This window comes from Oenanthe melanoleuca, chromosome 12 (genome assembly GCF_029582105.1).
Source record: "Oenanthe melanoleuca isolate GR-GAL-2019-014 chromosome 12, OMel1.0, whole genome shotgun sequence".
Classification (NCBI taxonomy): domain Eukaryota; kingdom Metazoa; phylum Chordata; class Aves; order Passeriformes; family Muscicapidae; genus Oenanthe; species Oenanthe melanoleuca.
Window position 1 is genome coordinate 15,852,503 of NC_079346.1, and position 15,634 is coordinate 15,868,136.

Genomic DNA, 15,634 nt, shown 5'->3' on the forward strand with positions numbered 1-15,634 from the left:
TAATATACAACACCAGAAAGCACACTCCTCACAGTCCTCTTCAGAGGGTAAAAAGGTGTTCTGCTTTGTGCTAATTAGCACATCTTTCAGACAAAACATGTGTTTTTTGGTAGTCTGATGTCTGAAATAAAACATAGGTTTAATACATCTTTGTAAGTTAGTCCAGATGGTCTCGTGCACTTAGCAAAATAGATGCAGGTATTTTCTTTGTGATCTCAGCTTCTAAAAGCTTCTTACTGAGATGAGAGCTGGGATTTCTGAATAAAACAAAAGTATATTTTGGTCTTAGAACCATGCCTTTATCAAAGCTATCTCTCTAATAACATCTTTTTCATGTTCTCTTAGTGTTCCTCATGGTCCAAGTCAATTACAGAGAAGAAATAATTTTCTGGTTTTGAAACTTAAATAAATGTACATACCATGTAAATTCAGTATTGAGGACAGCTGTAACTGACCACTGAAACAAAGGGAAATGAGACTGGTTTAGAGATCTCTCCCTAAAACCCAAATGTGTCCTGGCTGTCAGCAGTGGTGCTGAAGGTTGCTGTGCTCTATTCCTCAGGGAGCTGATCCGGTGTCTGAAGTGGTACATGGACCGCTCGGCCGAGCTGGTGCGCCAGGACCACATCCAGGAGGCAATGAGGGTAGGTACCACTGCAGGCTGCTGCCTGCTCCTCTGGGACCTCAGAAGGGCTGGAAATGGAATCAAGGCTGGTGTGCCACTGCCTTCCTATGACTGTTTAACCAGATTTTTATATATAAAACCACAGTTTTAATTTTAGGGGGAGATTTAGTCTTGTGCTGTTAAAATTGAAAGAATTAAGTCCGCTTAAGCTTTTTTGCAACCCTACGGAGAACTTAAGTGAGACTTATATCCATGGCCAGTGCATAAATGCTCCATTGATATGGGCTACACCTTGCCCTCCATGCAGCAGCAGTTTTGAGTGTATCAGGTGTGGGTGGTATGGATCAAAGTTTTGCTCTTCATTCCTGGCTGTGACACAGCTCCATTGTACCACGGGTTGAAGTCCTGGAGTATTTTAAGCAGCAGATAAATGAATCTTTAACTGGATGGAAATCCTCAGAAGCAGCACAGGGCCTGACCTATGGTTCTGTGATAGGAGCCTGATGTCCCAGGGAGTCATAGCTGTGAGAAACACCAGGAATATTTTGATGCTACTACAAAGAAATCAGAGAATAGATAGAGTATTCATTTTGCCATGTGAAATAGCCTGGAAGTCAGTGTGTCAGGTGCATGAATACAAGATGCCAACATTTGCAGGGAGATGTTTTTCTTTGAGTGAATGCCCAGCTGCACCTTCTGCCTCCAAGGGGGCTGGTGTCTGGCACCTGGGGAACTGGAAGCAGTGGCAGTGATCAGCACTTGGATTTTGTCACTTGTCACTACAAATAGGTGAAACCTCTTCCAGGTGAAGGACACTGCCAATGCCATCCTTTCACTTTCCAGATCACCTGCTAGGATCCTATTCAGATAATACAAGGACATTACACCAGTGCTTGCTTTGTCTTTGTAGATATTGACATGTTTAGGAACATCTTCTTTGGAATTTTCAACCACAGTTTCATATGGAATGGTAAAAATAGGGTAAATATGCCTTTTCAAGGAATTAGCAACTTTATAATTATTTTTTTTTCATATCCTTATTTTTCCTTTCATTTTTAATTGCAAAAAAAGCTATTAAAGTTATGAGATGAGAGGAAGATCTCCAGCTGGAATGACTTCGAGGAGGTTTTCTTGCCTCTCAAACCACTCATTAGTGCTTTATGCAGTGCAACAAAGAGAGATGTAGGATATTGTCCCTGTGTGATCTGCATTTGTTGAACCTCATAGCAGTCCTGTTTGGAAATAGCAATGACAGGAATACTGGAATGTCTTTCAGCAGCTGGGTTAGGGAAGTTTGTGAATATGTACGTTGTGTCTCAGCCTCCAAGGCAGCTCTTTGCTTACTGGGGCTCTCGAGTGCTGGCCTGGAACATGGCTGTTCCCTCTGTGAGGGAGGTCACTTTGCAGACCTGACAGCCCAAGCCTTTCCAAACACAGGAATTAAATTACCAGCAGAGTTGGTGCAGACCTGACAGCACATCCTCTGCCACCCACACTGCTGTCACTTCTTATTCAGACAGTTGCCTTTGCAGGTGTCTCTTGCAGGCCCAAATTCAAGTCTTTACCTTCTCCCATTATAGGGAAGTGACTGATTTCCTTCTTTGTTTCCAGATTTTATTCCAGGCATTTGGAGCAAGTTTGTACCAAAGCCATTATTACTGCTAATGTGTCATTACTAGTACCAGCTTCCACTGTTGGGGATTTCTATGGTCTTTGATGTATTCACCACACTCCTTGAGTTAGCTGTTCTTTGACTGAGAAAACAAGATAGCTCTGTGTCCCTTTTTCCCTGAATTCTCTGTTCAGTGTAGTGCCCTAAAGCTGCTGCTGAAATACTCTGCACTCTTACAGCTCCTGGCTGATCATGTACATTCATGATGGACATACAGATGTCTCATAGGATTCTGATTTCCAATCCTGGCATTAACAAACAGAGTTCTAGAGGATTTCTAAAATTTCTTACTTCCCTCAAGACTGCTCTTAATTCTCAAAACCTGCTGTGCAACTTGGAGGAGCTATAACTGAAAGGACAATTCTGCCTAGAACACATCATCATATTCCTTTATTGTGCCCTATACAAAGCTGAACAAAAGTTTCATCCAGGAACAGCTGTCTGTGCCTCCCAGGGGACTTCTGTAACCAAGTGTCCGTGAATGGCTCCACAGCCAATTTTGCTGTCCCTGAGGAAATTAGGAACTAAGGAACTGTGTCAAGGAAATGCCCTTCCAGCTTCAGTTGTCTTCCAGCAGAGCTATAGATGGGTTTTGCCTAAATTAGGGAACCAACAGGGCTTTTCTCCCTCAGGAGGTTTTCCTGAGTCTTCCCTGCTGGTCACAGGGCAGAAGTGCTCATTGTTACATGAACACAGACTGTGTGTGTAAGGCACCTACTTTAATTTGACACTGATCTTTTACAACATGCCAAACATCACTGAAGGCTGGGATTTTATCTCAGTGCTCTTGCATGTCTTTAGGCACAAATACACATCATATTTGTGATGTTGTAGGTAGCAAGAGCCAAAGTTAGTCCTGGTGCTGACTTGTGCTACCAAGACTTGGTTTGTGTTTTTAGCATCCCAGCCATGTGTGCAAACACTGGGAATTCTTTGGTTCACTGCCTGTGTTGGCTCATTGTCTGTGCTAGGGAAGCAGTGTTCTGAGCCCTGCTATCTCACCTTCCACAGGGAATTATGGAGGTGCACACACAAATGCTTTGATTCACTGCTAAACATGATCCTCACATTGCAGTTAGGAGCCTTTAGATGAGAATTATGGTTATGTACACTGAACCCCTAAAGCAGCACTAGGAGCACTGCATGGGCTGGGTTTGGTGTTAGCACAGGGATGTCAGCCTTGGAGAGCTGACTGGGAACCAACTGGCCTTTGTCTGGAAATGAGCCAGGAATGCAGCTGATGTTTCCTGATGAAGTTCTTTGGTGTAAGGAAGCTTCACTGGGAGATGATCAGTAGTATAAATAGTAACTGCTGCATTACCAAAGTTGCCATAATTTTTGGAGGGAATAAAGGCTGTAAGAGTCAATGGCATTTTGAAATCCATGATGGCTCTGTGAGGAATTTCACTTTCCCATTCTATATCCTTAAAGCTGTGACATTCTAAAACTTACAACATAGCATTGCATACTTGTGCATATTGTGTGATGGTACAGAGAGGGACTTCTATGGGTGCAAAAATATCTCTTGGGAGCAAAATCTGTATTTGAATTAACTTCAGTTTCCCAGCATTGAAGTGAGATAAGAATATTTTCCGTGGAATACAGTGGAATATTACTAAGATTTCTTTACAGCCTATGATTGCTGATTCTTCAGCCTGTTGTTTTCCTGTGCTGCGTTTTGAGGATATCATCAAACCATGATTTATGTCTTCCCTTAATTCTGCTTTGCTGGTGAATCCTGTTAAGCACTAAGGGAATGAGTGATGTCCCTGATAATTGGCGCATTCTGGCACTGACAGTTGTGCACAGCCAGTGTCAAGGTGTGTGAAGTGTCACCTTGCTGGGCTGGTGTCTCAGAACTGTTGATAGGGCAGTGACTTGTTTCAGCAGCTCACAATACTGTGCTTGCTTTATGGTCACTGCTGCCAAATAAATGCAGTTCTAAATAATGCCATTTACAAAAATTTGAAAGAAAGCAGAACAGCTTCTTCAGACACTTTCATCATTGTGCCAAGACATGAGAAAACCAGAAGTTTCTTACCTTGACCAAAATTTTCCTCAAATTATGTAACTCAGATTTGTCTCTTTGATGTAAATGCATGCTTTTTCTGTTTGTGGGACATGCAAGTAACAAAGATTATTGGTTGAGAATGGGTACTTGCCTAAGAGGAGCTCTTCCTCAACTGAATTATGTAACTTATAAAACCTGTTTTTCATTCTCCTTTCTAAAGCTCAAAAATTTAGTTATTATGCATGTAGAGTCTTTCCTGGTTCTCTTTAAAGCTCCTTTATTTTTCTTTCTCTCTTTTTCTCTGTCTTGATCTCCTTCCTCTCCTGCTCCCTAAGGCCTTGGAATATCTTTTCAAGTTCATTGTCCAATCTCGGATCCTTTACTCCAGAGCTACTTGTGGAATGGAGGAGGAGCAGTTCCGCTCCAGCATCCAGGAGCTTTTCCAGTCCATCAGATTTGTGCTCAGCTTGGACAGCAGGAGCTCTGAGACTCTCATCTTCACACAGGTTTGCTATTTCCCACTCTCCCACTGGCAAACCACGAGGCAGCTGTTCCTGCACGGGTAGGAGGTGTGGGCACAGGGGGGTTAAATGCAGGTCAGTGGAGTTTTCCCCCCTAACTAGCTGGTGATGCTGGAAAACAAGGCACCCATTAATGGCATTTAACAGTAGCACAGGTGAGCTGGACTGGGGGCACTCTAGGAGGAAGTGACTTCTCACATGAGAATGCAGTTTTTGCTGTTCACAAAAGTAAACTACGGTTTCAAGTCCCTCTCGTTCCTATGTCTTATGGTTGGCCTCAAGAATTTCTAAATCCTTCATTATAGTACTTCAAATCAATACTTACAGTCACAGCAGCATCACAGTGAGTTCAACTGATGTATTTGCACTCAGGTAAACAATTCCAGCATGTGCTAAAATTACAGACAGAATCATGTGCAGCCTGACCACAAACATGTTGTGATGCCCATGCTCGTATCTAATGCATCACTGAATATGGCCCAGGGGACTTGGTGAAGATTCCATGTGGGCTGAAGACAATACTCAAAGTTAGTATGGATGCTGCTGAGTTTTGGTTTCAGTTTTAAAGACCACTGTACTGCATTACATACTCCTGCATTTAAGTTTTAAATGTCAAACATGTTGTTCTATGCTCTGCTCAGAGAATGTCAGAATGGAGCACCCAGAGCTCCCTGGTAACGTGAAGGTGGTTTGTAATCACTAATGCAGATTACAGATGTTTGGAACACCTGCTGTATTTTGCCAAAGAAGCAGCTGCTGTGAATGTTGCAGCCAAGCAGTGACTCTGCTTGGCTCAGGAAGCTGCCAGTGGAATGATCTCTTTCTTAAGGAGCTGCTCTGAAAGATTTGAAAACAGCTGCTCTAATATTTTATTTAATCACCCATTAGTGGTTATAATATGATGAGCCAGGAACAAGAGAAAACGCTGCACAGAATTTTGCAGGCAAAGTGATGGTGAATGGAAACAATATCTGCTGAATATTTTCCAGTTGTTTTGGTCCCATATACAGAGGGACAGTCACTTTGAATATGGGGGATTTTCCCCTTTTCTCTTTGTCTCTCTTTTTGAATTTTTTCCTCCTTTCTCTCACTATGGTATTTCTTACTTTGGACTTTTATAATTTATAAACCCTGTCCTTGTTGAATCTTTGAAAAGTTTACTTTTTGTTTCCCCCTTGCCACTGTGTTGCCCCCTGATCCCATTGCCCCATAGGCCCCCCAGGCTGGAGGGCAGGCGAGCGGAGCCGGGACAGGTGCCCCACAAAAATGTGGGGGCACAACAAGGCCGACATTTAATTCTGTAAGTAATGATCCCCAAGACTGCTCGAGTGTTTCATTGTGGATGTTCCCAGTCAATCTCTTTTCCCTACCCCAAACACTCTTTTCCTGCATATAAACTAAACTTTAATGTTTAAGTGGCCAGTACTTTAAAACTTGGAGATGTGGAATATTTCAGTTATTCATGGAGCAGTTTATGGCATCCACACACCAAAAAGACAGAACTGAGGATGTACACAAGATTATACAAGTCAAATTGTTCAGGGAGCCAAGCATTTGTTCCTTATTTGATCATTAGTTCTGGAAATCTGGACAATTGTTAAATACCCACAGAAATGCTCGAGGCCCTGGCAAACATATTTTCCCTCACACTTGTCTTCTTCTCCAGGATATTTGAGAGATCTCAGTATCTCAGTTTTTTCCAGCAATGAGAGTAAAACTGATTTCCTCCCAGGCAATTAGTTCAACATATTTTGGGGTGTTGTGCAATAATGGCACCCTTCAAGGAACTGTTGAAATGATGTTGCCTCAGCTTCAAATTTTCCTGAAGAGATTCCATGCCTGCCCTTGAATTGTCAGGGGTTACACAGAAATCCTTCTGCTTTATAAGTAACAGAAAGTTTAGGAAAACTTCTGTAAGGATTTGTTGGGCCAATATTGTATTATCCCAAAGATAAAGACAGTGACTGGATTTGTGGCTGTTACTGCCTTCCAAGAGTACCCGGAGCTAGTGAAACTATTTGTACTTACTTATTTTGTTAGTACATTGTAGGTGTGCAGGAACAAATAGGTGACAGAACCTAGGAGGCCTTGTGGGGTTTTGTGTAATCTGAGTTGATTGTAACAAAATAAGATTTTGAGAGAGAACGAGTGGAAGAAGAAGGTAAATTTATATTCAGAATTATTTCATGAGCTCTACATGTTAAGTTGTAAAAATAACTTGATTTTGCTCAAATGCTATTAAATAGATTTCATTGTTGAAGAAAAAAAGACTTGGTAAAGGAAACTGGGATTATATGGATTAGGAGAGTCACGTCAGTATGGAAGAGATACAGAAATCTTTATGCAATGAGAAAATAAAAAAATCTCTGAGGGAAAGGAAATACTGACAGTGGTGAAACTCTGGAAGGGCAAAACTGTACAGAGATCTGCAGTGAAGTCTGGTAAATCTGAACTCATTGCAGGAAATCACTGGCAGTTTGTGTGGAGAGCTTTGGGGAAGGGTGGTGGGAATGGCAGGAAGAGAAGAATGGAGATGGGGCTGGTCCAAGGGCAGTAACCATCTAGGAATTTAAATAGTTACAATGAGGAAGCAGGGGTGGAGCTTGGGTAGGATGTAGAGGAAGGGAAGAATTTTAAAACATTGAATGTGGTGGCAGTTGTTTGATAGGACACCAAGTGTGCAGAATTTGAGCATAGGGTGATGCATGGAATTTTCTACTCTTGTAAAAAAATTAATTGAAAAATATGAAACAGGCCATAAAGAGGTTTTCGTTGTTGTGCTGACACTATTTCTGCACTTTAAGAAGCACTTTCAGGGATAGCTCCAGCTTACTGGAAATATCTGTTACTGCAAGAATCACATGCACACTCGCATGATGTGATGCCTCTTTCACATGGACTCACACCCCACCCCTGCTGCAGAAATCCTGGAATGTCACATGGCAGAGCTGGTTAAGGGTCTGTCAGCAGGTTCTTCACTTCAGAATATTTTCTGAGGAGTTTTAACTGTCTTAGGTAGTTGCTTAATACAAAAAATTGGTATAAAATTCTCTCTCATCACAAGCAAGTTGTATTAACTGAAAAAAATAAATCAACAAAAATGAACTATCTTCTGTTCTCTGATATCTCAATTTCTTTTGTTTTATAAACGATATCCTAAAATATACACAACTTATATGCACAACTTATCCTAAGATTTATATAGCAGCAGCACCTGATTTTCGTGTGCTACATGTGACTTGTTCACAAGCCATGAGCACCAGCCCTAGCACGGTGTGCAGCAGCTTTGTGCAGACCCTTCGTTCAGTGTTGCTGTTGCTGGCAGCTCCCTGTGCTGAGCTGCAGGTGCTGAGCTCGCTGTGTGCCCGCAGGCTGCCCTGCTGAACTCGTTCCCTGCCATCTTTGACGAGCTGCTGCAGATGTTCACGGTGCAGGAGGTGGCGGAGTTCGTGCGGGGCACACTGGGCAGCATGCCCAGCACCGTGCACATCGGCCAGTCCATGGACGTGGTGAAGCTCCAGTCCATCGCCCGCACGGTCGACAGCCGCCTCTTCTCCTTCCCAGGTGAGCCTGTGCTCCACCCTGGCTGCTTCTGCAGTGCTTTCTTGGAAATAATTCCCTGCTGAATGCCAGTCATGGTGGTGATTATTTCCCTTGGCAGCATCGGTGGGAAATCTATTCTCTCTGTTGGTTGGAGCCGGGTGCTCATAAAGCACCTCTTTTCACAAGGGCTTTCACTTCAAAGCTGCGTTCCATGGTCCTTGTGTGTCCCAACTCAGAATATTCTATATAGCTCTGTTAACTCTGTTCAACACAAATACTTAACAAGGTTTGCTGTGGTAAGAAATGTTTATAAATCCATCATAAATAAATTGTAATTACTAAAAGTTGATAAACATACATTGAAAAATCTAGTCAATTATTAAAACTGCCAAATCTCACTTTAGACTTTGCTTTGCTCTTATCATGGACAGGAAGGAAATCTCAGTTCTAGCCAGTTTATGTCTGAGAAACGGGGGTAATCGTGTGAGGAACCCACCACATTCTTTTAAAGTATCTTTAATCTTTATAACTTGTAACTTTAGTATTTCTTTAGCTCAACACTTTAGTAACTCTTTAATTCTTAAAATTTTACTTAAATAGATTTATGTTATTGCTTACATATACCTTAAAAACAGAACTTTGAAAAAATCTTTACAGACTCAGTGGAAAATGGGTGAACATTGTGAGTGTATTTCATACATAAAAGTCGGAATGAAAGAAATTGTGAAGGTAAAGTGGAAGATAGAGAGCTCCATTGGGTTTCTTTCTCCTGTAGTGAGGACCTCAAGTTAGTGCACTTAAATTATTGTACTCAGTACAAGGTGAGAATGATAACACCACAGAATTTTGTTGCAACCACCCATTGTAATTGTTTGTAAATATTTTCTTTCCTTATGTTTGAAACGATTTTCCTTCATTCAGAGTCCCGGCGCATCCTGCTGCCTGTCGTCCTTCACCACATTCACCTTCACCTACGACAGCAGAAGGAGCTGCTTATCTGCTCTGGGATCCTCAGTAGTATCTTCTCCATAATCAAGACCAGTTCTTTGGTAAATCTGCTACTTGATTTTAATTTTTCATTTGCACCACTGATAGAGTAAACTGAAGAGTGAGACATTTCTTATATAATACAGGTTTTTCAAAGAACCTTTTAAAAACAAGATTGTGCTGTTAGCAGGAGAACATCTAAAATGAGGGTCTGGCTCTGTGTGTGACTCAGAGCATCCTGATGACACAGTGTGCTTGCTGTTAGGAGGGGGGAGCCACATACACCCTCACCAGCTTTGACACTATTTAGTTTTCTTCATGCAAGCCCAGAACTTAGATGTCAGTGGAGTTTAAAAGTTCTGCACAGCTCAAGGACTCGCAGTTCTGCAAGAGACAGTAACTAGCACTTTGTGGTTCACATTAAAAGAATACTCTAAAATTACCTAATCCATGAAATCCCACTTACTTCTGGAAATTGCTGCTGAGTTTCAACACCCAGCTTTGACGGTCATAATACTCTGATGTCAAATGGTAACTGGATCATGTAAAGCAATGCTCACAAAGAGGGGGTGGTGAAGTTCCCCTACCTGACTAAAGTAGGAAGCTCATGGTGCTAAATATAATGATTCTATGTGAAAGGAATGAGATGAAAGGTGTCATGGAAATAAGTTAAAATAATGCTGCCATGGAGTAAAGGTTCCTGAACATAATCTGCTCCTGTTGTGTTCTAGGCCTTTGATTATAGACTAACCTTTATGGCTGTGACCCTGAATGTTTCCATCAGAGACTGTCAAGGTAACACACACTACACACACTGACAGAACAACAGGATCTGGTACCAATGAGGAATTTGATTGTACTTCTTTGAACCTGTTATGGAGCCCTCTGTCCCAGTGAGCCTGTGGTATGGCTGACCCAGCAGAACTGTCTTACCTGTTCCATCTCTCCAGTTTCTAACTGTCTGTCTGCTCACCTCTTGCTGTAGGAGGGAGATGTCGTGGAGGAGGTTGAGATGATGGTGGAGAGCCTCCTGGACGTGCTGTTACAAACTCTGCTCACAATCATGAGTAAATCGCAGTCTCAGGAGGCGGTAAGAGGGCAGCGCTGCCCGCAGTGCACAGCAGAAATCACTGTTAGTAACTAACAATCAGTTTCTATTTCCTGCTTCTCTAACCTCTGGTTCAGTCCCTCACCACCACTGGCACCTCATCATCATCACTGCTGCATGAATGCCCAGGGCTTTGTCTCTTTCCCTTAATAAGCCACAAACCTATTCCTTCCTCCCTGCACTAGTTAGGGCTGCAGGAAGCAGTGGAGCTCAGGAAGCTTTAGTGGATTTCCAAATATTTTCTTGGTTGTCTTTGCAGCTGTGATTTGAGAGTTATTGCTTAAGACTTGAGGTACTGGGGAGCTGCCTGGGACTTCACCCCTAAGGTGGTATAACCAAGGGCTATAATGAGTTTCAGGCTGTGATCCCAAAACAGAGGATATGACCATACTCTGCAGTTAAACCCTTTGCTTAACACCCTGGAGAGCTTCTGTGCAGGGTCATTGATTATTTCATGCAAAAGAAACACAGCATACTTTTTTAAAATAAATGAAGAGGTGCTAAGTCAAGTGAACTGTTGAGCTTGGTGGGAGAAGCCACCACTTTACCCAGGCTGCCAGCCTTAGCCACAGGGATGAAATTTTTCTTTGACATTCAGTGGAAGAGAAGAAAAAGAATAGAATTTTGCTGTTCAGCCTTCTTCTTTCCTGGATTTCTGCCCTTTTCTATTCTAGCCTATTTTAACCTATTTTTGTTTGTTGGAGTCTCTTATGCAGCTTTTGTACAATGTAGGATGCTAAGCTGCTGTTCAGAACATCCTTTTTTTAGATTTGTTTTTTATCAAATGGCTGAAACCTCAGCAGTACTGCTGGGGGAAGATGTGCACTAAAGTGCACTTCTCACACAAGAGAGAAGGTTGGATCTTGCCTTGTTAGCTCAGATAACGAGATGTTCTTTGAGACAGAACAAAAAAGGCACTGGCTTGCAAATGTCCAGTAATATCTCAGTTTCCTTTACTGCTGCCATTTGACTTACTGCTGTTTACCCATGCCAGCCCACACAGAAGAACACATCTTTCTTCCTAGTGAAGTTCAGCCCTGGAAAGTTTATTGCAACAACCCATGACAAAGCTTCTGGGTAGATGCTTGAGCCATTTAGAAAAACAATAAAATGGAAGGCACAGTCCCTTGTATTGGCTCCTCAGTTTACATTTCACAGTACAGTGAAATGTGGATTCTTATTAGATATGGCTTGGATTTGTGCATTTTCCAAATTAGTTTCTCTGTTGCAGAAAAAAACAGTGTTGTGCAAGGGACTGGCATTCAACAGGGCCAGTCCTGATGTTTTTGGCACCCCTTTGCTTGTTCTCCTGGACAGATTGTTTAACTTCTCTGTGCTTTGCTTTCAGATTTGTAAAATGGGGGAGCTCCTCCTTGGAAAACACTTTGGGATGCTGTGGTAACTGGTTAGGGTGCATCTGCTTTGCAGAATTACAGAAATGTAATTGTAGCTCATGTAGGCTTACCCAGACTGTGCTCAGGAAATCTGACTGAAGTCCTGTCAGTACTGGAGCTTTGACAGCACAAAACTTTGTGAACACTAATAAGCCATATATTTACAAGCTTCCAGTCACCTTCTGCAGCCCATCCTGATCCCAAGCTGTCACTGCTTTACTGATCAGAGTCACTTAGTTCAAATGATTGCTGGTCTGTTGGCATGAGCTGCAGTCACACCTCTGACAGACACTGTATACTAAGTACATGGAAAAGGTATTGTCAAAACCTGCATGCTTGGAGTGTGATTTGTTAATGTCTGTATTAATAATTTAAAATTATTTTTGATTAGACTACAACTTTGATTAAAAGGCCTTTAAAACTGGCATCTGTGGAGGAGCCTCCTGGAGGTGTATCCTGCATTAAGAGTACCTCAGGAATTGTTAACCTGCAGTACTTTCAATCTCTGTGCATGCCAGCTGTCCCATAGGCATTGGGGCCATTTCAGACCCCTCCCTTTATACCTTCCCCCGGGTTAAGCTTTGTATCTGTGAAATTTCAGATTGTCTGAATGAAAGAGTTTCTCATTTGGTCAACAGGGAGAATATGTCTCCTGCCTTTTATCTTTGCTTCGTCAGATGTCAGACACTCACTTCCAGCACTTACTGGACAACTTCCAAAGCAAGGATGAACTGAAGGTACAGAAGGATGTGATTTTTGTAGAGTGATTCCCTCGGAAGGGGAGAGCAGAGGGGAATCCCTCCAGCATCACTTGCCCTGTTAATCATTTCCATCCGCTGGCACTCTGTTCAGGGACCTTCCTTTCACTTTTAGAATCATTGGTGTAGTGTTGCAAAAACACATTTAAGACCACAATTATCTTTATAACAGCAAATAAAGTCCCAGGATAGGTGTCATTGGACATAAAGGATATTGTAATTGTTGCCTGTAAAGCACAGGTAGAGGAGGAACAGGGTTTTTAATCCTGTGAATGTGAAGTCAGTGGTTGTATAGCATTTTACTACACATTCAGTACGTATTGGAGCTTTCTTACTAAGGGTATTGATTTTATGCCAGAAGAGAAGTTCAAGCCTTTTGGGGGTTACAAATGTCTCTAACAGAGGAAATCTTTTTTGGGAAAGCTGTAACCTTACCACTCCACTTGCTGCATGCTTCTTTTTGAATATCAGTTTAAATTAGGGCTCTCCATGATCAGCAGGGGTAGGTGAGGGGCACAGAGCTCTGACATTTTGAAATGGCACATTTCACACCAGCAGAACTTCTTACCTCAACTTTGATGGAGGAGTATCTCCAGCAACAGCCTGTTTAAAAGGCAGACTAATCCTATAAATAAAGACAAGCTTTTATATAAAACTATTTTGTTTAGCATGGCACTCAAATATGCACAGTAAGAACAGTGTAATGTGGCAGGAACTTCTGTTACCTTAACAAATGAAATGGAGAAGCAGTGAGAAGTCCTTTCTGGATAGACTTTCAGCTTTTAAATATTTTGTGTGCATATAGAGAAGCTGAATAAATCAGGGAGATGAATTTGGGATGATAAAATTCTTATCTTTATGTGTCATGGCTCAGTGTATCTCAGGTCGATAGTTATCTGAGATGCCTTTCTGATAACTTTCAAATTGCTCACAGGAAAATGATTGGGTAAATTAATTCATAATAAATTTTAATAGATATTTAAAAAGCCATCTAAACTATAGGTTTTATGTCAGACTTGTGGAAAGGTCATTGAACTAAAATTTGTCTTTATGCCCAAAAGAACTGTTGTATTTCTGATAATCTGTGTTCCAAGAGTATCACAAAGGCTGAAGATTTTATATATAACGCTTTTTTTTCCCATCAAATATGGCTGTTAAAATATTTCCAATATTTTTTGTTTTTTTTCTCCTGGCATTTTATTCACTTACCACTGTTACACTTTAGGCAAAATGAGGCCAAAAGTCAAGAAGCTTCTAATGCTTTACTCCGAGCTCAGTTACAAGATATTAATCACACACCCTCCATTAAGGCATAATGGTAGTATGGTTTTGAAGAATCCTTGCTCTGCCAATTTGTCTGCTATTTTGATTTTGTCTGGAAGGAAAAAAAAACCAACAAATTCCTAGTTTACATGGCCAACAACTTGTCACATTTGATCTTTGCTGTTGTTCTACAGAGACATGGAGGTGCAGCTAATCAAAAACCAGAAATGTCTTCAGGTTAGGGGATTTTTTTTTTTTTTTTTTTTTGGAAAGCAAACATTCAGCTGAATGTGTAAAAGAGCTCTTTGCTGCTGTGTGTTGCCAGAAAAGGGGGTTTCTGTTACTATTTTAGAAAGCCTGTGTAGGAGTTTTATTGGGCTTGGGGATGTGGTTAGTTCTCAAATTGTGACGTAAGTCCAAAGAAATTTGGACAGATTAATTAATAAAATGAATGCATTAAACAGTGATTATGAGTCCAGTATATTTGAAAATAGCTGCAAATTGACACTGGAACCTCTGGGTGGTAATATGAGAAGTCAGATACAATTATGCACATAGGGAAGATTTTCATCTCCCTGTAAAAGTGAAGATTTTAAAGAAGCTGGAAGTTGTATATTAGATGCAGACAAAAGGAATAAAGCCATATTTCAATGTATGTTGCTTCCATGTTTCCAGGTGAATGGCCTTGCAACACAAAACTCAAGTAGAGCACACTTAGTTTAATTGTCTTTCTTACAATCAAGAAAATAGATTCACTTGCAACTGCTACTGATTTTTACTTCTTTTTCCCTTTGTGACAGGAGTTCCTCCTGAAGATTTTCTGTGTGTTTCGGAACCTGATGAAGATGAGTGTCTTTCCTCGGGACTGGATGGTGATGAGGCTGCTCACCAGCAAGTAAGTGGAGGAGCAGGTGGTGCCATTCCGTGGCAGTTAAAGCCTGGGGACAGTGTGTTTCCTCAGACTGAGATGTGAGGATCAAGACAGGAGTTCTGGAGTGCTTGTCCTCATTCTGCTGTTGTAACACTCTGCACCAAAGCTGTGTGTTTGTGAGTTTGTTAAACTCCACCAGTACTCTGGGAGCCAGGAGTTAAAGCAGAGCTGAAGGAGCTGCCCTGAGGGGCCAGCAGCTCCAGCACACAGGGCAAGGCCCAGCTCCCCACACCAAGGGGTGCTGAGGAGCCTCTCACTCCCTTGCCAGGCAATCCCTGCACTGAACACCTGGTTTTTCCATGAACATCCCTCCTTAGCCAAGCCAGGAGAGCATTGGGGTATTTTGGAAGAGAGGGAGCAGACCCCAGCCATAACCATAACCATAACCATAACCATAACCATAACCATAACCATACCAAAGCATTACACAGAGTTCTCTCTCAATTCAGTTGCCATCTGCCACTTTAATGCTCTGTTCTATCTCAGTTTCTTGCTTCAGCTGGGTTAAGTACTGTGCTCTTTGGATTTGGCAGCAGTGTTGAACACAGGGTTCAACACAGTGGAATTATTCACTGGTTTCCTTAGCTAAACTAGCTGTGGAATTCCCACTGACTGAATGACAGCTGGAGCATTCCCACTCTGAGGAAACACCATGGCAATCTCCTAAAGGCTGCTCAGCTGAGCTGAATGCTCTGCGAGTCCACCCTGCTAATGAGAAGTGAAAGAAGTGGATTTCAGGAATTCAAGCGTAAAGATTCAATGAAGTTCTGTAAGACAAAAAGAAATCCACCTGAAACAGGAGCTCCCTCAGATGCTGCAGG

At 41.9% G+C, this 15,634-nt stretch overlaps 1 protein-coding gene across 1 annotated transcript in view; it reads left to right on the forward strand.

Moving 5' to 3' along the window:
* Positions 1–15,634, forward strand: part of DOCK3 (dedicator of cytokinesis 3) — a 176,773-nt gene that overhangs the window by 118,104 nt on the left and 43,035 nt on the right. Inside the window, exons 22-29 of the mRNA XM_056501874.1 lie at positions 563–644; positions 4,644–4,814; positions 6,043–6,129; positions 8,201–8,393; positions 9,294–9,421; positions 10,345–10,491; positions 12,500–12,598; positions 14,683–14,777. Of these exons, the coding sequence (XP_056357849.1) occupies positions 563–644; positions 4,644–4,814; positions 6,043–6,129; positions 8,201–8,393; positions 9,294–9,421; positions 10,345–10,491; positions 12,500–12,598; positions 14,683–14,777 (1,002 nt within the window). The remainder of the gene's footprint in view (positions 1–562; positions 645–4,643; positions 4,815–6,042; positions 6,130–8,200; positions 8,394–9,293; positions 9,422–10,344; positions 10,492–12,499; positions 12,599–14,682; positions 14,778–15,634) is intronic.